Below are 27,174 nucleotides of genomic sequence, written 5' to 3' on the forward strand. Positions count from 1 at the left end.
CTTCGCTTAATAACATTGAACAATAATCTCACAAGGGAGATTGTCAAAACGGACTTTAGAATTATTCATTTCCAAAGCAAACTTCAAAGTAGCTCTACACCACCAAACCGACACCACAGTTTGTGCGCCGCTGTTTTCATGCGTTTCGGCGTTTACGCACAGCGAAGGCACTCGTGCGCAAAACGTGAGCGGCGCACTAACGGCGACACTAATTGACGACAGTGCTGATGCTAGGGAACGATATACATTTTCATGAATTAATATTAATTAATTCAATTTGTGTCGTTTAATTTAGTAAGCCAACGGCTTCCCGTTTTTGGGTCAGTAACAGTTGATGGTGAAGGTTTGTCCCAGTGTTCCAGAGCTTCTTTCAGTCTATGCAATCAGAATTTTACTACAAAATTGCGATAAAAAAGACTGTATTTTACGAGTATTCTTGTGAAATTCCTTTCCTCTCGGTATGAATTCAATCCAAAGCAACCTTTGTCTTGAAGCTGACGAACCACGACACCGTTGAAGTGTTCGTCCTTTCCCTCTTTGTGGCGTGATTTAAACAACAGAAAGCGTATTAACAGCCAAATAACATAAATATTAATAAAACCGTACCGTACCAACCGTGGAGCAAAAATGCGGGCTACAACTGCTGCACTATTTGCGTATCAGCAGCACTTGATCGCTTTTTAACCGCAAGCCTGCTGACACGCACTGAAATACCCAATGTTTGCAGCACAAGTGTTCCATTTCCTTGAGCATAATTCAATGAACCAAACATATTTAACAGCCGCCACCAGAGAGGGCAGAAAAGAAAGAGCAAATATGAACGTTTTGCGCGATCACACAAACGGAAGGATTGCGCACAAATCGCTTAAGGACAGCGAAGCGCGTGATATTTTGCTCGAGCTCGAGTGCGCCGGCGGAGGGAACGGTCCGATAACATCACGGTGCATACTTTGGCATACGATTTGTCAAGGCGTTTTTCAAGAGGCTGCTAAACTCATTTTCCCCGCTCTAGTGCTGCTTTTGCGCAGGAAGGCGTAACCACAGCACACAGCGCAAAACGCGAAACAGATGAACTGCGCAGGAATTCAATTAGAGCCGCAAAAGGTGGGAAAAGTGACGGCAAACGGGCTTTGAGCGTTGGCTGAAGTGTGTTTTGCGCTGCAGTGTGTTCGAGGTGTGCCGTTTGCCGTACCGTGTGAAATTCAACGCAAATCGTACAACGTTTACCCCTTTATTTCGAGATTTTTGCTTATCTTAACAAATTCCAGCATGCAATTCGCTTCAAACACACACACACACACACACACACACACACACACACACACACACACACACACACACACACACACACATGCGAATTCCTTCCATTTGAGCGCATGTTCTCGGTCAGGATTTTTTAGCTGAGTTAAAATGCTTCCTAAGAAAATCCAACACCACTTTTTACACGCACCCGCCACGCCATGCGACAGCCATCCGTCTTGATTAATTCAATTCGTTTGCCTGTGACGCCTGACGAAGGCGAAGCGGGTGACGATGGCAAGCTGGGGCCTCTGTGAGGCCCGCACCGAATGGCATGCTCGGGCGTGGAAATGAGTTTTTATTACAATTAATTTATGTAAGAAATTATTGACAAAATCGTGCCATCGTGTGCTTTATGGTCAAACAATTCGATCTAAATTGAGCTTAATTGAATTGAATGGTATCAGAGGCATTGCATCGAGTTGACACGGAGGGCACGGTGGTGCGGTTCGGTGTGCGGTCCTTGGGGCTTGGACCCGGCCGGTGCTCTCGCCCGGCCAAGTGGGGGGAACGTATCGAACGGCCAACGAACGCAGCCCGGCGCAGCATGCAAATCGATCGCACAGTGATTGATGTTAATTTGGTGGAATAGTGGCGGCGCGCCGCTCGGCTGTCGGTGCTTTCGGTGGAGCTTTCCCGGCGCTTCGTTTAAGTACGCGGTGCAAGTGCAAGTGTATGAAAAGTGAGCAGTATTTATGTCAATAAAAAGCAAGGGCAGTTTTCAGCTATAAACAAGGTTCATTCTCTAAGCACTGTGGTCCGCTAACTAAGAAGAATTGTCGACGAATCTTCGAGTGTCCCCAAATAAGAACAATATTTTCAAAACCTATGAATCTGAATTAAAATTGAGTCACTTGAATTAGGAAATGCTTCAAGAAGCTAACTACTGAATACCATTTCATTATTATTTAATAAATTATTGCTGAAGCAACTAATTATATGAGCTATAACTTGATTTTGTTTCGAAGTTGTGTACAACATTTTACCCTTCATGAAGTTTATACTTTTCTACTATTTAAGGATCGCTTAAACCAGGGGTCTCCAAACTTTTGAGTTCGCGGGCCGCATTGCTTCAAATATAATGGTGTTGAGGGCCATCTTTCCGTTGCCTATAACTTATGCGAACGTTTAAATTTCGTCTTTATAGCAAAATACTAACACGATATACAATTTTTTATAGCTTTCTAATATTTAAGCTTGGCCTATGTCTCTGAATAGCAATAATTACATTTTCTTTAAAAATAGTCACAATAATTAACTATTTCTTTCAACCTTAACAAGGCCGCCAAGGGCCGCATAATAGGCTTGAGACCCCTGGCTTAAACCATCGGTTGTAGAGTTTAAGTAGATTCTTAATTACAATACTTTTTATCCAATTATGCCCAATTATAGATTCGTGAAGATATTTTGTGAGGTTGTTAAATTCCCATCTGGACTTATCCACACGAGGCAAGGACTAACTCTTTGTTTTACATGGTCCAATCGGCTGTAATAATCCTGAATGAACTTAGTGTAGTTGTTTTCTAACGAAAAGAACATAATTATTCTTGTCACTAATCACTTATTTATTGCTTTTATTATAAGAAGTTCATGAATATGAGTAAATAAATAATTCAATATTCATGTGATTTGGCAAACGCATGATTTGTTTGGCCATATTCATGAATTGGATTCAAATTTTAACAATTATTGCACACGTCAAGGTGCATTGTACATCTTCTCGTGAAACATCGATAAGCTCTTACCTTAGTTTTAAGTCAAATGATAAATGTATTTAGAAACTTTTAATGTAAATTATCGAGTAAGATCTCAAGGTACAGTCGTCTACCTAACAAAATGCTCTTCCTGGGCTAAAGCCCCATAAGGACCAAGGCGTCCTATACGCAGGATTTGACCATCTTGTTGTGGGTATAAAAAGAAGTCATACATTAATATGCTTATTAGTGGCATAGGCAGGCCTAGACTGTCGGAGGTTGTTGCGCCAAATATGAAGGAAAAGATATACACTATTTGTTTATTATTTGATTACTTACATTTAACGCATTGTCAAATCGAAAATTGGTTAAACTGTTTCGAACTTTGCGAGACATTGCGAGATCAATTTTAGCACATTAACCTTTATCTTTAAGTTAGTGGAAATCTACTGTAAGGAAGGGTAAATTTCCATAATTATACCTTAAAAGTTTCCACGATTTTTTGGTCATTTCCCAGAATTTTTTGGTCCAATTGTATTGATATCCAATCGGAAAATACCAATAAATGATGGGAACGAACCAAAAATCTATTGGATACGACCAAAAAATCGTGTGAACGCACCAAAGAATCATGGGAACTGACCAATAAATCGTGGGAAACCCTGTATTAGTGAACAGGGCTTAAAAAATAGTTATTTGGAGGCTCTTTCCCACAATTGCTATACTCGTGTTTAGACTCCAAATATTACCCGTAGACCCGTGTACAAATATTTGAAAATTAATCAAACAATCGTAAGGATGTGTGAAATATCCAGGAAGGCTCTAAGGTTTGCATCATACCACATTCTAAGCGAAATCCCTGTTCGATTGAATCTAAACAGTGTAAACTAAGCTAAACTGCAATCTAAACGGCCATGCAAATGATCAGCTTAAGTACGCTCCAAGTGCTGACAGGAACATGTGGGCGTTTAACGATCACTCTTCCGATCGCGAACAGCGATCCATCAAAGCCGGGCAGCTAAAGTGCTATCATAAATCATTCAACTCGTGCGATAAGAAGATTGTCCTCCCAACACCGGCAATACCTTGACGACAAACTGACCCAATAAATCGTTCTCTGTGCTGCCGTGGACCGGCAACGTTTAGACAGAAGCAAACCGTTCCATTCCCTACCGAAGGTTTGCCCTTGAGCCAAACAGCCAACCAGCCCAAAAGGGTACGGAAGCTGAATGAGGGATTCAGCTGCTGCTGCTTCTACATACTCTCAAAACAGCGCGCCACCGCCAGTGTCATACCGTGGCACTAATCTACATGCAATTATCGTATCATCCTATTCAATTTACCACTCAATTACACGCGCGGCCCCACTTGCTTCCCTACTTGGTGCGTTCCTGGTGCGGTGTAACCCGGTGGCCAGATCCGACCGGCCTCGGAAGTAGTGTGCGGGGCGCACTGCGCATCGCCGGCTAGAGCAGATCCGACCGGATCTAGGCAATAGACGCGCGACGACTAGCTAGGTCTCTCTGGACGCGATCCGTGGCCTCTCGGGAGGATCCGGCAAAATTGTCATAAATAGATTAAATAATTACATCGCGAAAAATGCGATCCGCCCTCTCTCTCTCTCTGTCTCGTTAGTGAGTGGCCGCGCCGCTGCCTTCTTTGCTGCGGAGCGCGAGCTGCACTGCACTTGCAGCAAACTAGCGCGAATGCACCGCGAATTGCATCATCCGAGCGTCCGGTTTGGGGGTGTATGTTATGGTGCGGATTTCGTCTGTTCCGGATGCGGCAGTGTGGGGATCAGCAGGGGTATCAGTATCTTGCCAGCGGACGGAGAAGCTAGATGCAGTTTATGCAAAAATGCCTGCAGCGGCACAGTACAGTCGGTGCAAAAATTACACTACGAAAAGCGTGCTAGAAGGGAGGTCGTTTTTTTTGTTTTGCACTAAAAATGGACCAACACTATAAGCAAAATGCGGGGTTTTTAGTTCGTCTCGTTACACGCGCCAAGCCGGCCGTTTGATCGCAGACCGCGTTCCCCTTTGGCAGGTTGTAATTTAGACTAGCTCCTGTTTTGCCGCCAGCTACAAATCGGGGCGTACAGATGCAGTCGGTCCCGGGTTTGCCACGAGACAGCACCACCACCACTAATACAGTGCTGCCGGCCAGCTTTTGGAGGGGGGTGGGTTGCGGTTGCGGCAAATAAAGGAAAAATAAAATTTACATCAATAAATGCATTTGAGCCAATCGGCGCATGTTACTGATGCTAGTTTTTGCCGGGCGCAAAAAAGGGTCTAGGATGGGGGAGAGCCGTTTGCTTTCCGTCGGCTAGTTGAGACAATTTAGATCTATCACTTCTATCATTCGACACCAGACGATGTTGGGACGGTCTGATGCCTGCAGCTGGGGGAATAAAAATGGGAATGCAATTCAGAGTTGCAGCGAGCAGAAGCTTTTATGAAATTAAAATGCGCATTCAATGATTGCAGCCTGGCGGAAGCGATGAAGTTTTACGATGAGGTAATAGAGAAAAGTTTAGCTGTAAAACATAAAATAATGCTTTTCCCTTTGTTCTTACCACCATCATATCCTCTTTTATATAAATCAACTTACTAAAGAGCGATAAAAATGAACGAGATCAAGTGCTGCGCGTGTTGATTACATTTGCTACATCAGATGGTTTGCAATTGCTAATTATTTTGTGCTCAGCGCAGCTGGTGCTAACGCCAAACCAACCGACGAACAAACCCGTACCATTGCAAAGAGCGAACAATAAATCTTCCATCGCCACAGAAACACTGGTTTCGGTGTATGCAAACGCGAAACACAACAGCAGCAGAACCCTTTTTTCCCCTGTGCCAGACTTGCGTGTGGGTGAATGGGAAAAGGCAATAAATTATTCACCTAATGAAACAATATTAATAACAATTATAAATAAAACACAACTCTCATCCAATAAAATGACGCCAGCAAGAGCCAGCTGAGTTGAGCTGATGGCGCTGGGGTGGGTCGATGGGGCTGGGCGGCCACACAGATACACGCCTAGAAAGTTCTCCTATACCCGGTTCGGTAAGAGGCTGGCAGTTTCAAACCCGAGACTATAGTGTAGAATCGAACGTTACGTTCGTTCTGCAAAATGGAGTGCTTGAAAGCTTTCACTTCGCAGTATAGTGGAATGGCGTATTCTTCCTAGCTGCTTTAGGCTGGTGTCTGTGTGTTGCTGGTTGGGTTCAGCTGGTACGGTGGAAAAAGGTAGACTTCCCGTACCTCGGCTGCCATTTCTAACGGTGGAGAATGATGCCATTTGTGTGGTAATGAATTTCCTAGTTATAAATAGCCCAAATGGGAAGGTTTACCGCCCTGCACGCGTATGTATAAAAGTGCTTTCCGAGCAGAGGGAAGGTAAATAAGGAAGGTTATTAATTATTTTCTTTCGTAATCGTAGATGTGGATGTTGAGAGAAGGATTTCTTGAATGCTAAAAGGAATATATCATTTTCAAAGCATGAGCTAATACAATTGGAATAATTAAGATTAAATCATATAATACAATAATTAATGATGATAGTAATAAATATACAATTATGTTTATGATGACCCGGAGTAAGTTTTAAAAAATATTACTGGGGATCTTTATTTGCGACCTGCTAAACTAAGACTAAAGCTAACTTCTGGATTCGGTGGTATTTAGCTAGGCTGGTGTTTTCGGTGCTGCCAGGTTTGCCGGTCACGTTGTCGTCCACGTTTATGATGATCATGTTGCCTCGGTCCGTCTGAGCATACGACACCACACCTGGTCGTGGGAACCTGCTTCCAGTGGAGTTCCCGTTGGAACTTGACTCCGCGCGTGGAGTAACATCGATGGCTCGCTTGCGACCGTTTTCTTACTCAGCACCTGTATCATAGCGCGTAGCGCATGTGTACATAACTCCTCCCTCCTTAAACGTCGAGCGTCCTCGATCGACTTACCGACGTTTGCAGTGGGATGATGTTGTGAATAGCTTCGGTAGACATTTTCTTCTCTGCATGTTTGGTTTTGTGTTTGTAGATGCAAAATGCAGTTATAAGAAAGCCTGTTAGAACAACAATTAATATCCCTCCTGCAATTGTATGCGTGCGTAAGCGGAGTGTTATTGTATGGAGTTGATGTATGTTACTAATATGCATTGTGTGCAGATCTTGTATACTTGGCTTGTTAAGAGTTATTTCTGTTTTGCTGCCAGTTAAGGGTAGGAAGTAGTCTTCTTGGTCTAACACATCAATATGCGCAGTAAATGTGCTATTTAAGATTTTTACGGTGCAATTGCCGGTTTCAATTAGTGTGGGTACTGCTATTATTTGGCTGTTTGAACATGAATCAATGACTGGCACTCCAAGGGTGGTATCGATTAGAATGACTCCTGGTTTCATTTCTCGTATTATCGTATGCTCGGAGCTCGTGGTGGTGGTACATTTAGATGGATGATTTCTGATGATATTTGAGATACACTTGTCGTTTAGCGGTTGTGGGTTGTTGCAAATCGTGCACTCCTCGTTAACATTGAAAATGGTGTTTTTATGCTTGGTTACAAATTTTACATCCGTCTATTCTTCTATGTCTTCTACAGTTGTACAATATTATCAATGTTCAGGATAAGATTTACTTGTTCTATTTCAGTTTTTACGATTATTCATTTGATCTGATCTGATCTTTTATCTGATTATTCATTTAATTTTCGATTTTTTTTAGAGTTTGTGTAATTTTGTTCACTGATTTTTCTATTTCGGAATTAATTCTAACTTGAGCGTTAATGTTGGATATGGTTTTGTTTTCTGAATGTTCTAAATTCTGAATGTTCTAAGTGTTTTCTGATCTGCGGTTTCCTGCATTTATTATGCCTCTCTTTTGTTTTCTAGGTCTTATATTTCCTCATTTTTTTTTTTATAAGCTGATAGGATTTTATAGTCTAAGGTGTCCTTAAGATGGTTGGTTAGGCTTATATTATTGGCTAAATTCTGAATATAGTTAAGGTTAGTCTCTATAAATTGTTACTGTTATAAGTTTTGAATTTGTTAAAACTATTATGAGGAAATGAATCATTCCAAATTTCATTTTTAGTTTTTTATAGTATTCAGCTGTGATTTCCGTAAGGATGAGAAAGAATTTAAATAGTATGTTAGGTTTTTCGTTTCCTTTTCAATTTTGATTTATGAATTTTTCTTCCATTTCGGTCTAAAATATTTGTAACTAGGTTATCGAAAACTTTCGTTTCACGATACCTTTCTTCGTGTTTTAAATTATTTCTTTTCCTTTCGAAGATCGTGTCATTGTCTTTGAATAGTTCTGGTTCTTCTCGTGTTTTGTTTAATTTTTCTATGTATTTGGATTTTTTTTTCTTTTTGTTTTGTGGCATACACTCTATAAAGTTCCTCTTTTGTTTAATTCTTTCTTGAAGGTCCTCAGGGATAGGATCTTCGTTTTTGAAGCCGAAAAATAGTTCTTTAGGGGATATGTTTGTTTGAGAGTGTATAGAATCATTGTAAATTGAGACTGCCAAATTAATTTTTGAAGTAGTTGATAGATTTTTTGTAGAATCTCGTAGTGAGATTATGTTGTGCAATTCTCTTATTGTTCTATGGACAATTTCAATTGTTCCATTTGAAGAGGATTGACCAACACTTGTATAATGAGATTCTATATTATTTTCTTCAAGAAATTGTTTGATTGTGGTGGATTTAAACGAACATTCTTGGTCCATCACAAGCAAACAAGGTCTTCCAACGTTAGCGAAGAATTGAGTTAGTGCTTTTAGTATATGTATAGCGTTTCTTGATTGTAAAGGAATCGCCATGGTTAGTCTTGAGAACTTATCGCAAAGGGTTAGAAAATGTTTATCACTAATTATAAAGATGTCCATATGAACGATTTCCAAAGGTTTTTTAGGAGTGGCAGTAATTTGATATTTTTGTTTATATGGGCGTCTTTCATATTTAGCTTTTTGACATATTTTGCAAATGTTAATAAATTTAGTAATTTTAGTTTTCATGTTTGGAAAATAATATTTTCTAGCAATATGTAGTTTGGTCTCAATAATTCCTCTATGGTTTGCATTATGTTGTCGTTCAATAATCAAATCTTGGTCAATTTCATCAGTTACATCTTCTAAAATTGTTTTTGTCCAAAATAGTTTGATCGATTTTGCGCGAGAGAAATAGTTTTTGTAGATAATTTGTAAGTTTTGTAAGATTTTTTCGCTGCAACAAATGCCAGTAACACATTTGGGAGATGCATATTCTTTGATTATGTTGATCAACATAGCTGGTCCAAAAAGAGGTGTTTTTATTGTTATTCTATGATAATTTCCGAAAAGTGTAATTGCTTCTCGAGAATCATTATTATTTTCTTCTAGTATTATTTGATTTCTAAATTCATTTAGTGGTTTTTCAGTTGCTGGGATGAATTCGTCATCATTAGTATCTGCTGAGTGTTGCGTCATAGTGTCAGTATTGTTAGAGGCAGTATTTGCATTTAATTCGGATGTTAAAGCAGGGTTTTCCGTTATGCGGGATAGTGCATCTGCATTTCCATTAAGAGTACCTTTTTATACTTAATTTCAAATTCGAATTCTTCCAAGGCCAGTTTCCAATGAAGAAGTCTTCTATTTAAATCATTTTTCTGTCTTAGCCAAACAAGAGGTTTGTGGTCAGTTCTTATTTCAAAAACTGTTCCGAAAATGTACGGTCGGAAATGCTTGGTTGCCCAAACAATGGCGAGTAGCTCTTTTTCGGTAGCTGAATAGTTGCACTCTGTTTCGTTAAGCGTTCTAGAAGCGTAAGCGATTGGGTGTTCCTTACCATCTTCGAATTTTTGTGAAAGTACAGCGCCAAGGGCGAAGTCACTTGCGTCTGTTTCTAAAATGAATTTTCTGCTAAAATCAGGATATTTTAAAATTGGATCAGTAGTGAGCATTTGTTTACAATCATTGAAACAATTTATAAATTCGTCATTATGTGTTATTTTAGAACCTTTCTTAAGACATTTTGTGAGAGGTTTGGTCAGTTTTGAAAAATCTTTTATGAATTTTCTGTAATAACCAAGGATTCCTAAGAAGCCTTTAATGTGGGTTGTTGTTTTTGGTATGGGCCAATGCAATATTTTTTCTATTTTGTTTGGATTGGGTTTGATGCCATCTTGAGTTACGATGTGTCCTAAGAATTCACACTCTTTTCTTAAAAATTCACATTTGTCTAATTGAACCTTTAAATTTGATTCAATTAATTTTTTCAACACTTTATTCAAATTGTCCAAATGTTGTTGGAGTGATTTACCAAAAATAATAATATCATCTAGATATACGAGACAGTTTCTTCCTACAAGGTCACCTAAAATATTATTCATGGCTCGTTGAAAAGTAGCAGGTGCGTTTTTCAAGCCAAAGGGCATTCGTATAAACTCGAAGTGTCCTTTTTCTGTGCTAAAAGCTGTTTTTGGTCTATCCTTTTTATCAACTTCAATTTGATGAAAGCCGGATTTTAAATCAAGTGTAGTGAAGTACATGCTTCTACCTAACTTGTCCAAAATTTCTTCTATATTGGGAATAGGGTATCGATCATCGATCGTTTTTTCATTCAATTTTCTATAGTCAACCACGATGCGCCATTTCTCCTTTCCACTTGCATCTGATTTTTTAGGGACTATCCAGATTGGGGATGTCCATGGGGATATAGAATGTTGGATAATACCGTCAGCAATCATTTCTTCGATTTGCCTATTCACTTCTGCTTTATGAATATTGGGGTATCTATAAGTTTTTGTGTGAATGGGTATATCGTCTTTAGTTTTTATTCGATGTCTAATAGCGGTGGTGCATGAAAGTTTTTCTTTTTCTTGATGGATGATGCCTAGATTTTGTTTAAGAATTTCGAAAAGTTTATGTTTTTCTTCTTTGTTTAAATGATCGGTGCGAATTAAATTTTCGAGATTTGCTATGTAATTTTGTGGATGATCATTATATGGGTGTGTGCTCATGTGATTTATTTCGATCATTTTGTCTAATTCATATGTTTTTGCTGGTTTAGTCCAATGAAATGTTAATGTGTCGCCGTAATTCCTGGCAAGAACTTTAGCATATCCTTGTTTTGCTTTATAAACGCCTGAAGGAATTATTGCATCTTTTATTTGAATGTCTTTTGGAAGAAAAATGTTTCCTTTTGTTTGAGAAACAGGAAGCTTTATAATTTGAGAATTATTAGCATTTAATGTAATTGAAGGGGGTTCTAATGTTCTTATTTCTAAGTCGATTGTACGATCGGGTAGAATAAGTTTATGATTTTTGTATCAATTAGTGTTTCCATATCGGAGAGTGATTCATATCCGAGTATTCCGTCAAAATAATTGTGACATTTGAAAAGGTAAAATTTTAATTTTTTATCTAGAATAGTTATGAATGTGCATTCTTGTGATTTGAACTTACCATTTTTATTTTTTATGGTGATTGTTTCGCATTTTACTCTTTGAGTTAGTGGAACTAATTCTGGATTTAAAAGTTTTTGTTCGCTCCGCTGTCTACTAAAAGTTTGATGTTTGAGCCATTTAATTTTGTTGTGTAAAAGGGTAGTCCGTTAATTGCGTTTAACTCGGTGGGTTTAAGTTTGCAGTAATTTGAAAATTTACATCTTCTTCATTATCGGTTTCTTCGTCTGAATCGGATTCTTCTGATATTGTTTTTCTGTCATCTTCTTCGGCTGTATGCGAGAAAATTTTGTTTCTCATATTGGACCGTAAGGATTGATCGACATCCATGGGAACAATTTTTGTACGATCTGAAGATGGTTTCATGTTATTGAATGGTCTATTTTCAAGGTGTTTAGGTTGTAAAAATTTATTATCCCTTTTTACATTTTTGTCGACACTAGGATGTTTTTCGAACCCATTATTGGTGTTTGATTTAGTTCTTTCGGCGTTTTGGAATCTGCATAGAAAGGCGTAAGCTGATTCCAAGTCTTCTGGTTGTGCGGTTTGTGCATATCCAAAATATGTTTTGCTCAGACCATTTATGAACGCAGCGAGGCATTCTTGTTCTAAAAACAGGTTAATTGCCTCCCAATGTGAAGCGTATACCGTATTCTGTCTTGCTACTGATTTCATATTGATCAAAATTTCTTTTGTTTTTCTATAGTGAAGGCTCAAAGATTCGTTTTGTTTTAGGTTCCACAGTTGTGTTTGATACGTTGCGATGTTGTTTCGATCGCCATAAACGTTCTGCAAAATATCTGCGACTTCATCAAAAGTAGTAGGGTTTCCGTTCACACAAATAGTATCACGTGCTTTGCCCTCTATCTTATTAATTACGGTCTGTTCGTAGACACTAAATATTTCTGGTGCCACATTGTTTTTGAAGAGGTCTAGTGTTTTTTTAACTGTTGTTAACCAACCGATTAACTGTTTTTGTTTCCGTCGAATCCGGGAATGACCCTAATTGGATCCGGGATACGAAAATAGTCAGCACTGCGACTCGAGGTCGTTGGCTGTTGTTGTTGTTGGAAGCGTTGTAAACTATCATTTTCCGCTTGGAGTGTGTTAACGCGTTCCTCTAACGAGCGCATAGATTCAATCAATGCGTGTATATTTTGTTCCATTTTCACTGGAATTTTCTTGTCCCTAGTGAATTTCAAAGAACGAACTTTTGGGAAAGGGGTATATTTTGGCATTCAATTATAAAAATTGTTTGTTGCCTACCGCCTTTTTATTATAAGAGTGGGGAACTTATGCTTTAGGATGTAACTCACCTTTTTTATCCACGTGTCGGGAAATTAGGGTTTTCCGTTACCTGTCTTTTGCTTTGTCCTTCCTTTTCTTCTTTGGTCGCTCGTTGTCCACGGGTTGGGTCAGCGATTGTCCTTCCTTTTCTTCCTTGGTCGCTCGTTGTCCACGGGTTGGGTCAGCGATTGTCCTGCGTTGATTAGTTTACCCAGTAACGCTGGCTGGGGAGTCTTGCCGCTAGCTTTTGTTCGAATGTTCTCTTCCAATTCTAAATAGTTGAAACCAACCGTTCGTGCACTTGTTCTTACACTTTATGAAATAATGAAATTCACGCGATCGTCACGAGTCAACCACGGATCGGGCGATGGAGCAAAGTCCGGGCGATACACAGATTTATTTCCGTTATTTCACTGCACTATACTTGAACACTTGTCACTGAACGTGAATTGGGCCTAGCCGACTGCGCCAATTATGTTTATGATGACCCGGAGTAAGTTTTAAAAAATATTACTGGGGATCTTTATTTGCGAACTGCTAAACTAAGACTAAAGCTAACTTCTGGATTCGGTGGTATTTAGCTAGGCTGGTGTTTTCGGTGCTGCCAGGTTTGCCGGTCACGTTGTCGTCCACGTTTATGATGATCATGTTGCCTCGGTCCGTCTGAGCATACGACACCACACCTGGTCGTGGGAACCTGCTTCCAGTGGAGTTCCCGTTGGAACTTGACTCCGCGCGTGGAGTAACATCGATGACTCGCTTGCGACCGTTTTCTTACTCAGCACCTGTATCATAGCGCGTAGCGCATGTGTACATAACTATACAAAAGTAATAAAATTATACAAAAATAATAGTAAAATAGTAATAATAATAACAATAATAATAATAAAAATAATGATAATATTAATAATAATAATAAAAATAATAATAAAAATAATAATAACAATAATGATAATTATAATAAAAAAGTAATAAAAAAAAATAATAGTAATAATAATAATAATAATAAATTATGTTATAACGATAATCTAATCTAATCTGCAAAGATAAAACAAAAACTAAAATAATAAGCAATACTACATGCATCAATATAAAACATTAGGCAAAACAGGCAGACGTAATGAAACAATAACAAAACTATAGGAATCAGGTAATGAATGAATGAAACAAAAGTATAATAATTCATTGATTAAAAACAAGAATCACAGAATAAATATGTAAAGTAATGTAGACTTCAATCATACACAAGATATAACAACTAAGCTATAATCCAAAACTGATGTTTAAATTAACCAAATGAAAACCAATTCAAGTTATCAGTTAAAGTCAAAATAAATATAAAAAACTGCTGAGAAATGTCAAAATAAGAATATTTAAAATAAGAAGAAGAAAAAGGAACGAAAGACAGAATATAAGAAACAGATAATAATACACATAACAAAAATAATAACAACGTATACAATTTAGTCAATTCAAGATAATTTACCTCAAAAATGAATTATAAAAAATGAAGATAGATTGCATAAAATGATTTAAAATGCATTGACACATCGTTCATTCTACAAATACTAATAACATAAAAGCAAATCCTTCTACAATACGATACCTCCCACTGAATAGGATACATTTTAACTACACTTCGAGTGATCGAGCTTAAACCACCACGGCTGGGCCAGTACGAACTTGATCCCGGATGTGCGACACCCTCTCGAGTCACACTACTTACCATTATCATTATAGTGAGCGTCATCATCGTCACCATCAATTACCGACTCAATTTAGCCCAAAAGAACAGCGCGCCACCAGTCCAACACCAGACCAAACGCTGTTGCCCGAAAGCTGTTGAGCTTTTTCTGGTGCGAATTAAATGGTGTCTAATTTTGCCACCAACTTTCGGGGGTGCCCCCGATGAATTTCCCGGCACCGGAAAAAGCAGGTTCCACACACACACACTCACACGGTCGATGTGGTGTGCGCGTTGGCCAGCGGGGCGATAAATTTATAATCACAAATCCTTCTCGCAAGCCCCCGGTATAAATAGGATGCCTCAAATATGCAGATGTACACTGAGTATACACTGAGCTGGGCGTACGGTACGCTACAAGGGCCCGCTGGCTGCTCGACGCTGTTGCTCGCTGGTGGCCACGATGGCGCGATGGATGCCGTATGCCGTGGTGCTTCCGGTCCGGTGGCCACCATTGTTTCCGAGAGCGTTGCGAGAGCAGGTGAAATAATATAATGACAATAATTGGAATAAAAGTTTTCATTATACACATCCTTTCGAGTACGACGAGGGTGTGGACGGACCGTGGGTAGAACTCACCGGAAAACTCCTCCAGAACATCAGGTGCAAATGCTCACGGGACAATGGGTGGGAGGCGTTTTATCGCCCGGGGGAGGTTTCCACGTAGCCCGCACACAATGTACGTACGTACGTACACAATGGTTTCCCGCTGCCTTCGCCGGCACCATTTTGAATGCTGAGTTATGATAATTTTTAATTAATTGTCAAAAGTAATTACCCACAATTGCTTTGCCGCCTTTTGCGATGCGCTTTGTGTGATCCGGGGGAGGGGTGTTGCATCCTGGGGGGTTGTGTTGGGGAAGTCCTTCGATGGTGGTCTCGAACACCCTTTTTCTCTCTTTTTCACTCCAAGTTGTGCACAATGAAACATCCATTCTGTGTAATTTATTCGATTGTGAGTTTGTATGAGTTTTTGGGGGGAGGGTGGTGAGATGCTGGGAGAGTAACAAGTACGTCAGAGATTACGCCATTTTGCGGCTGCGGCTTACCGAATTGCTCCAGCACCGGCCGGAATGGTTTTGTGGGTTTTAATTTTTAATCAACGAATTGAAACCATAAATCAGAATTAAATTGCGCACCATCGGGGCAATATGTTTTACCAACTCTTTCTTCTTTATTTCGTTCTCACCACGGGAGGGATCGGGAAGGCGTTGCTATCCGTTTCGATTGGGCGGGTTTATTCACACTTTTACCAATTATTTTTGCCTTTTTCGCTATTGTAGCTTGTAATAATGTAATGAATTGTTGGTTTTTTCTCACTCTCGATTTTACTCTTTTTTTCAGCTTGGGTCCGCAACGGCGGGTAGAGGAATGTTCTGTTACCATTGCCCACCGTCGCTGCATCCAGCCGGACCGCATCCGCCCCGGTTACCGACGCTTGAGTATCCATTCGCGCCAACTCATCCCTGTAAGTATTTTGGATTGGATTTGTACATTAATAGTGAATTTTTATATTTTGTCTTTTTTTATGAACAAGTTTTCTAACATACAGGGGTTCTTATTCCCGCTTAACACCATATGCGTATATTTCTTCTGAGTGACTCGAACGGTCTATCCTTGGTTGATCCCATCTAAATGCGATAAACAATTTAAAATTCTGGAATGTGATATTGGAGATAGGTCATGCATGTATCATAGCAAATATTCGACTTAAAGTTTACTGTTTTAACTATTTCAGGAAGTATGTCCCTAAAACACATTAAGATAGGTTAAAGGTGAACAGTTCATTACCATAGCTGAATGCCTGACACATGGAAATAAATAATAATTAATCCAAAAGTGTTTACGGGGCTCCTGCCGAACTTTGGAGACATCTACTAGTTTCGCAATGTCAAATTGGATAAGACGAAGAGACGCACGAAATATGATTTAAAGCCTTTTCCCAAACACATCAAAAATGAGTGGTTTACATCGTCTAAAACGTCGAGCTTTCGAAAGAGTTGCAGTGAATCTGAGTGTCTCCTAGGCTTTTCCAAATTGTTGTTCTAATATTTTGATTTTTTTACAACATTTAGTAAAGCGTTAAACTAATTCAAGACAATGTATTACTGTGTAAAATCATGTACACGCTTAGAGCTATACGAACATTAATAAAAATGGCAAACTCAATTACAGAGTTGTATCACCCGAAAGCTATTTTTGACGAATAATAAGTTTTGATTGTAAACATATTTGGGAACATTTTGATAGAATTGTTGTCAATTAAAAAATGCCTCGTTAAGCAATTCGGACATTTTGGACCGTTTCTTCTTCGTTCCGAATAGTAAAAAAATACAAAAAAGCTTTGTAGCAATCGTTTGCCATAATATCTGTGGTAACTGAAAGATGTCGACAATAGTGAAACGACTAGACAGCTTATTGTAATTTAATGAATTTAAGGTTTCTTGTATCTACATGCAAAAGAACACGAATTTCTTACGGGAACTTTGATGGGAACTTATGCTTTGTGTCACGATATAATTCAAATATGTTTCCAATTTTCCCTCTCTTTGCTCATCCTCCCTGCGTAGCAGTTCCACTTTGTAAAGTAATGTTTTCCCATCAGCACGCTTTACCACATTGTCTTCAATCATCGCCCATGATTGACGCAAATCACTTCACTAAGCTCGCTACTTTTCCGGCCCATGACCACAGCGAACCTGCTGGACAAACGAAGAACAACAACAACAAAAGTACACTTTACGACACGAAATTGAATTTTGCCCTTATCTGTACCAACCTGCTTTGGCATAGGTTTAAAATCTAACAAAAATCAATTACGATCAGCTTTTTAACTCTGCTCGTCGGCTCGTTTTATTGTCCTCCCCTTCTTCATGTATCTGGCTGATGGATTTAGTTTAAAAATGCCCAGTCAAAAAAAAACAATCCTCTAAATTATGAACGCTGGCTGCTAAAAGCAGAGGGCGAAACAAAAGTATTAAGTTACGGGTCGACTCCAGTGGGAATTTGTTTCCTTGTTCTGCACCCAGCACAGCGAAAAGGGCAAACGGTAGCACGGAACACGTTCCAACATTTCTGTAGCAACGATAAGAATCTATCGGGGAGATTTGCTCCAATTTCCCTGATGGTGGCGTTTAATAGCACATATTTTTAAATTATTATCAAATTACACATTTATTTTATGTTGAGCATAATTCAATTCCGGATTTGAACTGATGTAATGTGTCTTACTCGCCTGGTTTGCTCGCTTTGCTTTACAGTGTTTTGAAGCCTTTGAAACTTATCAAACCTAACCGTGTTTCGAAACAAATATCCCACGAAATGTTGCCATGAGTTGACGCTTCAAAATCAATTTCAAGCAATTACCCCATTAACCTCATTACGCATCCCAATTTTCCAGTGCTAAAAGGTGCCACGGTTGCCCTTACCGTCGAGCCGTACGCGTAGGTTTCGTGCACCTTCGCCTCAAAGCGTGCAGTGCCACGCCACCGATATGGCATGCCGATAGCACTTTGATTCCATTACTGTCAACTCTTCAATCCACTGCGTCCTGCGAATCCTATCGGAACGGTTGCATCTCGAACGCACTGCGTCCGGCTTCGTTCAGGCATCGGCCCGTTGTAGAAAGATTTTGATCCCCTGGACTGATCGATTGGTACGGACAGTGCGGGAATTCGTTCCCTGCACCGGACGGGCGTCAATCCATCGACATCGGGGCGTAATTTGATTTCACTATTTCTGCCATTAATTGAAGTCGAATAGCACGACGCTCCTCCGGGAGAGTGCTCTGTTTTACCAAAGGAGACAACATGCAAGAAGAGCACGGAAAGAAACATCTAATAACGAATAATTCGATGACGACTGACATCAAGTCAACGGCTGCGACCAGATACTGCCGCCCAGATAGCAGGGATGAGCGATGTGAAATGGACTTGCTGAGAAATATCCGGCGAAATCGACGACTTCCTGAAGTCACCCGTGGAGCACAACGAACTTGAGATTTGACCTATCTCTATCTCCCTAAAACAGTACCAGAATCGATGATTCTATTAGTGATGGCTAATCCGCTGCTCAAGGTGGCATACGTTCGCGAACGGTACACAGCAGCAGCGGTGGGAATTCCCATAGCATTCGACCAAGATTCGCCTTCTTCCTTCGGGTAATCCGGAGTTCAAGGTTCTGCCAGGCGGTTCCTCCCGTCCCTGCACAACTTCTAATGGCTCTGCTAAATGACGATAATTCTTTGGAAACCCAACACTTGTCCCGGTTTGTCGGGAGAAATGTGCGGCTTTAGCCGCCAGGACAGTCGAAGTGAGGTGATGCTAACACGCAAAACTTCTCGAATTACCGAAAACTTTGCGCACGCTTCTAATCTTATGCTCAGGGGCGGGAGGGGTTGCTTCCGGGACGTTCGAGGCCCAGCTGGAAATTGATGCACCAGCATCAGATGCGGAGAAGGGAGAGTACTCGTGGACCTGCGGGCCGTGCACGTCATGATGCTCACTGTTGATGATCCAAATGAGTAAATTGAAATAACGTCTAATGTTGTGGAGAGGACTGCGTTGCCAACTGCACTGTACTGCGCGTACCATCACCGGTACCGATGCGAGGTCGTTCTCGTGTGGGCTCGTGCGATCGTCCGGCATACGGCGTTTGCGATAAGAGAGACAGGACGGTACAAATTGAATTACTCGCATGCATTCGCACTCAGCAACTCTGCTTCACCTCGGCTGCTGGCCGGCGAAGAACTCGCTACCGTCGGCGTCGGAAACGATGCCCTGGCCACCCTGGTCTAGCGGAGTTTTGGGCGTGAAATGTGAGCTCTACGCATGGCCCCCTTCTTGCGAAACAAGCAGCCAGATGATGAGTTTTAATTAATTTACCCTCTAATCAAATATAGAAGCATAATTTGGCGTAAAAATAGGCTGCACTTTTGGGACACATTCTACGGGTACGGTGACCGTGTGTGTGCTATGTGTTTTGTTCGCCAGAGAAGAGATAGAGAATGAGAAAGGGAGAGAGAGAGAGAGAGAGAGAGAGAGAGAGAGAGAGAGAAGTCGCCTCTAGTGATATTGCTTGTGGAAAGATTGCACTTTGACAGTGGACAGAACAGTATGCTCTACATACCAGCTGATGGTGGAGCCGAATAGTGAAAGATAATGCTAAACCTGCAGCATGGCCCGTAGCAGAATGTGAATTAGCGAGCGAAGTTAATTACTTTGTGTGTGCGGTTTTCAATGCAGTGGCTGTACAAGAGAACTGCAACCCGTTAATTAGGACATTGAAAGTGATACAATGAAAGCATTGCGAACGGGTACGCTGTATTATGATTTCGTTTGTGCTGATTATACGGTGATGTGTATCTAAGGTTCATCTTTAAAGGACCTTTAGGCTAAGAGTGACTTCCAGCTTAGTGAATCTAACTAAACATGGTGTAACCAAGGAAACGTTACATACAAATACAAATAAAGTGTCAACAATTATTGCTCATCTAGATGGCCAATAACGATCATAATGCACGTGTTACTTACCGCGCGACTACACGAGGTGAAATATGCAGCGAAATGGACTTTTTGACAGATGAAATATCTGTCAGGTAAAGCATCACAGCAACGAGCTGATGTGAAATGTAAGCAATTAACGTTTACAAAATCGCAACTAAATCCATTTAATAACTTATTTATCAAGTATTTCGTTAATTTTCAGTCAACAATTCATTATTGACGCTTTAGCTTTACCTGTCAGATAGTTCATTTATTTTTTATTACTCTTCCTGTGACTGCGGGGCTAGAATGATTTTATTAGGAAAGACATCCATCATGCATACTAACAATAAAACTAAGGTTATTTATAGGGGGCTAGCCTTAAATTACGAAACATATGCTGAGTAGAACGCTTAATCCTAATGAAATTTATAGTTATGGGTCGTTTCCTGCGTTGCATTCTGTATGTCCTCCTGGCACTTATCGTTATTTATAGACGATCCCTTACCAGATTCAAATATTCGAATAAATACTAAAAAGCTCGTTTGTGAAACAACTGAATTAAATTTGAAAGTATGTCAACTAGAAAGTGTTCATGTATAGAATTTCAAATGTATATTCAATACAAATGTTGAGCCTTTCAAAGTAATACTACAGATTTATTTAGTCTAAAAAGGACATAGTTAGACAGAACACATACTGTAGTTTGTTGCTAGATTCTGCAGTTCTTGACATGCCTCAAGAAAATTGATGCATATTATTATTAAATGTTATTTGAAATTTTCTTTCATGCCTGTTTGAAATTTGCCAAAAAATTGCAAAAATTATATGAAATTCAGGCACCATCTGGCTTCAATCTAAGAAATCCATTTCGGTCATCTCCAAGCCCGGCACCATATGCAAATCACGGCCTTTGGTCGATACCGCTCTTAACATAATCACTGCAACCGGGATTGATGTCACCAGCGCCGAAACCGTTATCGTACTGCTTATCGAATTTCGATCGATGCTACCGTCTCCTACAAAGCTCGGATGATAAATCTTTTTAAAATCAAATCACAAGCTACCTTGCGCTCACGATTGCGCCACCAAACCTGCTCTCCTAGCCAGGCACACACCCGGAACATCCATAAAAAATGCCATTCGAGATAACAATCGATCAACAAGGATGGATGCAAATTGTATCAGACTGGCTGGGTAAGGCTAATATGGTTACCGTTTCGGAGCGATGAGAGGTTGGTTTTCTTGCTCTTTTTGTGTGTGTGTGGCGTTGAGTGCGATACAGATAGGGGGAGAAAGAAATGGCCACAAGCACTTGTGATGGGGGATGAGGATGTTGTCATTTGAATATTTTATAAGAAGAGGGAATTTTGGGTCTATTTTTGGGATATTTGATGTGCAGTGGAAGTAATGGAAAAATATATTTTAAAACAAAGACAAGGTATTCTTCTCTATACAAACATTATTCAACTTATTCAAAAGCATTTTGTTCTTAAAACTTATTCTTACGACACATTGAAAGTAACGTAATATAATCCACATTTTATTCCTCCTCCTGTGCCTAAATTGCCACAACTACACCCGTATTGGTCACCCACCCTTAGCGTTGCCCAACTGCTGACTGTTTTCAATATCAATTACGTCATTTGCATATTTTAAAATTAGATCAACTTACATTCGCTCAAACCCGCCCATACTCTCCGGTCACATTCCACTGGGACGGAAGGATATTTGTCAACGCAGTAAGCGCTAGAAGGAGAGGAAAGGTCTCGCGTCTCACTTCGTGCAATGGGACCGCAGGCTCGTATCCTTCGTTTGAAGTGGCAGTTACATCTGTTACGGCGTGATCGTATCTCGCGGTACGGTGCCGAATCTCGCTGCTACGGCCCGAACGTTCCCTTCCCCCCGCAAATGGGAAAATGGGATCAAAAATCATGTCGTTGTAATTCAATTAGGAACCATTCGTAATTTACCCGCGTGCCGGCATTCGGTTTTGTCTGCCATGGGGAGCGGACCCGCGACCGAAGCCCGTGGAAACTTTGTCCCAACCAGTCTGGAGGTTGTTGAATTTTTGAAAAGGTGTCTCGGTTCTTCTTTTTTTGGTGGCTTTACGACCAAACTTTACGACTCTGCAAAAGCAACATGACAATGAGTGGCGCCTGGTGCGGTTGAGACGGGACTGGGATGGATTTAATTTAAAATAACTAAAATTAATCAATTGATGAAGTAACTTTAGTAGCCGCCCGGTGGCCCTCCGAGCGGGAAGGTTGCGGAAGCTCCTGGTTTGTGTCCATGGCTCCCTGTCATACTGTTCCGTTTGAGCGCGGAATTATTTGCGGTTTGCGGATTATCGGTCAATCCCATCGGTCGCGTTGTGGGTCGGTTGGAGACACAAAAACTCGTTACATTTATTTTTGATGGAGGCTATTTTGTTATAAAATGGACTTTTTTTCTTGCCATTCCCAACATGATATGTGAAATTGATGCACAATCAATTATCGGGAACATTTTTTAATCACTGTTTTTCGCTCGCTCTCTTTTTTACATTTCATCATATTGGATTTTATCGGTTCACCTTTCACAGGTGCTTGTGATGGTTTTTTTGTTGGCCCAGTTGCGTGCAACATACATGGGAAGTTATACATTTTAATGGCCTTTCACAATTGTGGGAAACGGTTAGCCTAGACAAAAGGCAAGTTTGTGCATTTTTTATGAGCAAAATTGCAACATGAACCAACAAAAAATACTGCACTACAAGCCAATGATGTCAATAATGGGTGTAAAAAAGAAAAAGATCGACACAAAAATTATAAAAATCACCACACAAAGCATTCGGGGAGGGAAAAAGAGGATTTGATCGGTTAGGAAATTAAAAACCGCACCCCGGAATGGTGCTGGAGAGCTAAATTACTGTTTTAAAATTATTTCCGGCTAGGCAGCCGCGGAAATGAGCTTATGCCGTGGCGGGGTGTTATTGCCACTCGATTGAACTATTTCTTTCCAGCGTGGAACAGGAACCATTTCAACTGGATTAAAATTAATATTATAGCAAAGGTTTTATTTAAAACAAATTTACTAGTACCTTGAAGTCATATAGGGTAGTATAGTCATTACCGCTTAGAAGAGAAATAAGAAGGAAATAGTGACAAAGATTAGAGATTTAGAGGGAAAAAATTGAGTTTTATAAGCAAAGATCGTTCCACACTGTCAATAATGGATGCCTTACAGTGTTTCTCTTGCAAACTCAACACTGTAAATTTCATTTCCAATCCGTAAAATCCCTATTCAACATTGCCAAATGAATGTCGAACGTATACCGAGTAACCAGTAACAGATCATTCGAGTTTCCATTTTTATTGTTGAAATGTATTTTACGAGATTTAATTGTTCGATTCCGATGTTGAGCTGGCTAGAGAAATCCTGTATGGGTAATAATTCGTGAATTAAGGGTTACAATTTAGCGGAAACGACTGCTCCAACTTAACATCTTGAACTAATAAAATTTATATTTCATTATTGTTTGGTTGTACGTATAACATTTCCTATGTTTTTTTTGGTAGTTTTCCAAAGATTTTTAGATGCTTTCTGAATCTGTTTTCTCCAGATTTAATGATCGTGTTTGCAACAATTTTCATCTTGTCTCGCCGTTTTTTGGCGTCGTTAAACAAATTTCTGAACAAATTTTGGGAAACAAATTTAAATATAAGTATAAACCCATAAAAGTAAGAGCTTATAGATGAAAATATACGATGAAGTAAAAACGTTAAAAAAGAAACATCAAAATTCTATTCTAAAACTATTCATTTGCAATAATGAAATGAAACAACACTACTATTGTGGAAAAAAAACCTAAAATCATTAATGTATTCATAAAAAAATGTTAAATATGAAAAAAGTGTTCACTTAAATCCCATCAAAGTATCAAAATGCTTACTCCCTTGCCCTCCATATGGCGTAAAACAACAAATGACTACAAACACAGCAGCACTTCAGTCTCAAGTGCCAAACCGATCAACCGCGGCACCGATGGTTTCGCCACCCAACAACTAGCCTACTTGTTGTGGGCAACACAAACAATCCGTGTTTATTTGCCACCAAGATTAACAAACAGCAACAGCTACCAACAACAACGGGTTCGACACGGGTTAAAGCATAGCACCAAAAAAAAGGGCGTTCAAGCACACGTTCAAACGATGGCAGCGCTTGAACATTGTGTTTGTGTGTTTCTTTTATCCGGCACCACTCCGGACCACCAGCCGCGTTCCGCACTAGTCTGCATGATTTTTATGCCGAAAACCCCATTCTTAATCTGCTTTCATCCCTTCAGTAGCAAGACGTTCTTCTTCCCCTCCCGTACACGGTTCAATCTGCGGTCCCTTTTTACGAGGGGACGTTGCGTTGTTGTTTTTTGCTACGTACGGTATCACCACAGGATGTGCGCGTCCTTCTGCTTGATTGCTTGATCCCCTTTGACGCGGAGGCAAAGGGGATAAAACAGCAGGAAGGAGACCCTTCAGTTGGTAGCCGTAATCGTAACCCTCACCGGTTCTGTGTTGGGAGGGACGGACGGACGGACGGAGCCGTGTCACTCACTAATTGCCCTCCCTGTGATAGTGTGTTGATGATGATGTTAATAATGAAGAGACATCGTTGGGCAGCAGGCACAAGGGTGCGTAATGTTTGCTGTCCTCATTGTGCGAAGTAAATCGGGCTTTCCATTTCGGGATTGGGTGATAATTGTTACAATCGATTGTCATTAATTGGAGTTTTTTTTGGAGAGGTGTATGGGACTGTGTTAGGACGATGATTGGAAAGCGATGCGATTTTAAACGTTTTGTAATGGAGTAAGGGTTTTTTGTGCCATGCAACTGTAAATAAAACCGTTATTTGTTAGAGTTTAACACTTAATTAGTGATTATAAATGTGTAAAAAGCGTAAATATGGTTCATTAAAATGGCATCTGGTTATGTTGTATGAGTTTCCCGTTAATTCTATAGCTTCTCAACGCGCATTTCGATTGAATTCAAATATTCCATCAGGCAACAAACATCCAAAAGCGAGCAAAGCACAAATTCCCAAAATGCAATACAGCCCAACCAAACTGAATCGAAGATGCCAGATGATACGCCAACGCGACGTATAATTACCGATCGAAGCCCTTGCATCTCAGCATGTACGCGACGCGGTGCGCATAAATCGTTATGCTGTGTGGCGTAAATCGAAAGAAAGCGCAAATCGGTTTTCGTCGAACTCATAAAACCCGATGATTTCCTTTGCACGTACGTACCTTTCTTGCCCACCACTAACACCTTATGAAGGAACATACTCCACACCCTTGTTGGGGTTCGACCGTATCGAAAGGAATTTTTGCGGTTCGATAGATTGTTAGTGTAATTCAATTGTTTTGTCCCGTCATTGCGAACCATAGTTTCGCACCTCGAAGTGGGTGGGTGTCTTCTTAACACCAAAACCAATCAATCCCGCACTCGCGCCGTTTTCTCGGAGTGGAATTTATTTATTACGAATGGAATGCGTACAGTACGCGGTCGCTCATCGCGGCTGATCTGTTTCCTTACCGCGTTCCCTACGATTGATGACGATTTGGGACGGTAGAAATGCAATTACTGACTATTGGCAGGGATCGCTCGCTTCATCAGCGATCCGTAATCATCATAATCAACATCAACATCACATGAGAACAGTTGTCATTATGCTTATTAGCGCTCTTCGGCGTAGTGTGCGACGAAACGGTACGTCCATTCCAAAGGCAAACTGGCAAAGGAAAGAAAGCCCTACAACCTGGCAGCGATGGAGCGCTCGAGCTGAACAAATTGAGCTGAGCATTGTTTTGAGTTCCAAGAAATCAATTTCAACGTGTTAGCAATGTTGTGGCGCTCGAAAGGCAGCGTGTTTGATTTAGGAAAGGAATTTTTGGTATGTTTGTCGTGTGCCGGTAGGTTGATTACCGGGGGGTCACAAATGTGTACGCAATTTTACACTCTCAGGGGTAATGGATTTCCAGGAAACTCGAAATGGTTTATGCAACAATATTTTGAAAGTAAGTCGACTGTATTTTCCGCTTTGAAATGCAAATAGGAATAGGCAATGACTAATGGAAAAAGCAACAGATAGCGGTCAAATGCCAGGCCAAGCTATCTTATTGAATAGAGGCCTGTGTATATATACTGTTTATTTTTTTGGAAAATATTGCAACAAGTGATTTAGGAATTACAGTTCACTGCTGTTTATCCTGTTCCCTTTTATCCAGCTTTCGTATTATCCGTGCTGATCACAACTGACTGTTCATTACAAAGTTGGTATGACTTACCGAGGAGGAGGACTGTTGGAACGACTAAGAACCATGAAAGAGAGATACCGTACTGCTTCGAACTACGGGCACCTAAGGAATTTTTGGAATGCAATAATTTCTTCATATTTAATTCGTCATACTCCAGCATAACTCATTTTACTACAGCAAACCTTCTACACTTGAGAAAAAAATAAAGATTTCCAATAATTTTTCTCGAAACATTGCAAAAACTCATGAAACTGCAACGATATTTTGATTCATATTCCGGACAGATTCGAGCTCGAGATGTTTCAAATTACGGACGTTTTGATTCATATTCCGGACAGCCTCAAAATCTCGTTTATAATCGTCACTTAAACACACACAGCACATTTTTGAAACATATGTTAACGTCCGGACACCAAATTCTGAGGGTCAGTGTCCTACTGGATCGACAGGCCGACACTCTTAGACGCATTGAACCGAATTACTGCTGCGCGATTCGGAGATTCTTCCTGTACGGCCATCAAGCACATTGGGCACATCTTTTTTTCAATTATCGTAGTTTCATTATTATCTCTGAATCTATGTTCTTGTTATTATCACTGTCATAAAACATATTATTATGCAATTGATCACAATTTACTAGGACTGTCCGGAATTTAAATCAAGATAAACAATATTGCTCTGAATTCCGGACAGTTTTAAATACGTGTTTTAATGAAATTCCGAGCACAATATGAAATAACACTGTTGTTTTCACGCTGACAACTACTTCCACAATGGATTTCGATGTATTTCAATGCACGTGGACGCGATTAATAGGAATCGAAGAAATAACATTGGAGTGGGTTTGAAGCAAAACTGCTAAGTAGAGGCAATCTAAGAAGAGGCGATGAACTGACCGATAGAAAATATTTATGTACTGTG

The 27,174-nt window shown here is 40.1% G+C and overlaps 1 protein-coding gene across 1 annotated transcript in view; it reads left to right on the plus strand.

Moving 5' to 3' along the window:
• LOC120902073 (diencephalon/mesencephalon homeobox protein 1-like) overlaps positions 1-27,174 on the plus strand; it is a 91,569-nt gene that overhangs the window by 10,487 nt on the left and 53,908 nt on the right. Inside the window, exon 2 of the mRNA XM_040310558.1 lies at positions 15,817-15,940. Coding sequence (XP_040166492.1) covers positions 15,844-15,940 — 97 coding nt within the window. The 5' untranslated portion in view covers positions 15,817-15,843. The remainder of the gene's footprint in view (positions 1-15,816; positions 15,941-27,174) is intronic.

Source organism: Anopheles arabiensis, chromosome 3, assembly GCF_016920715.1.
Source record: "Anopheles arabiensis isolate DONGOLA chromosome 3, AaraD3, whole genome shotgun sequence".
NCBI lineage: Eukaryota > Metazoa > Arthropoda > Insecta > Diptera > Culicidae > Anopheles > Anopheles arabiensis.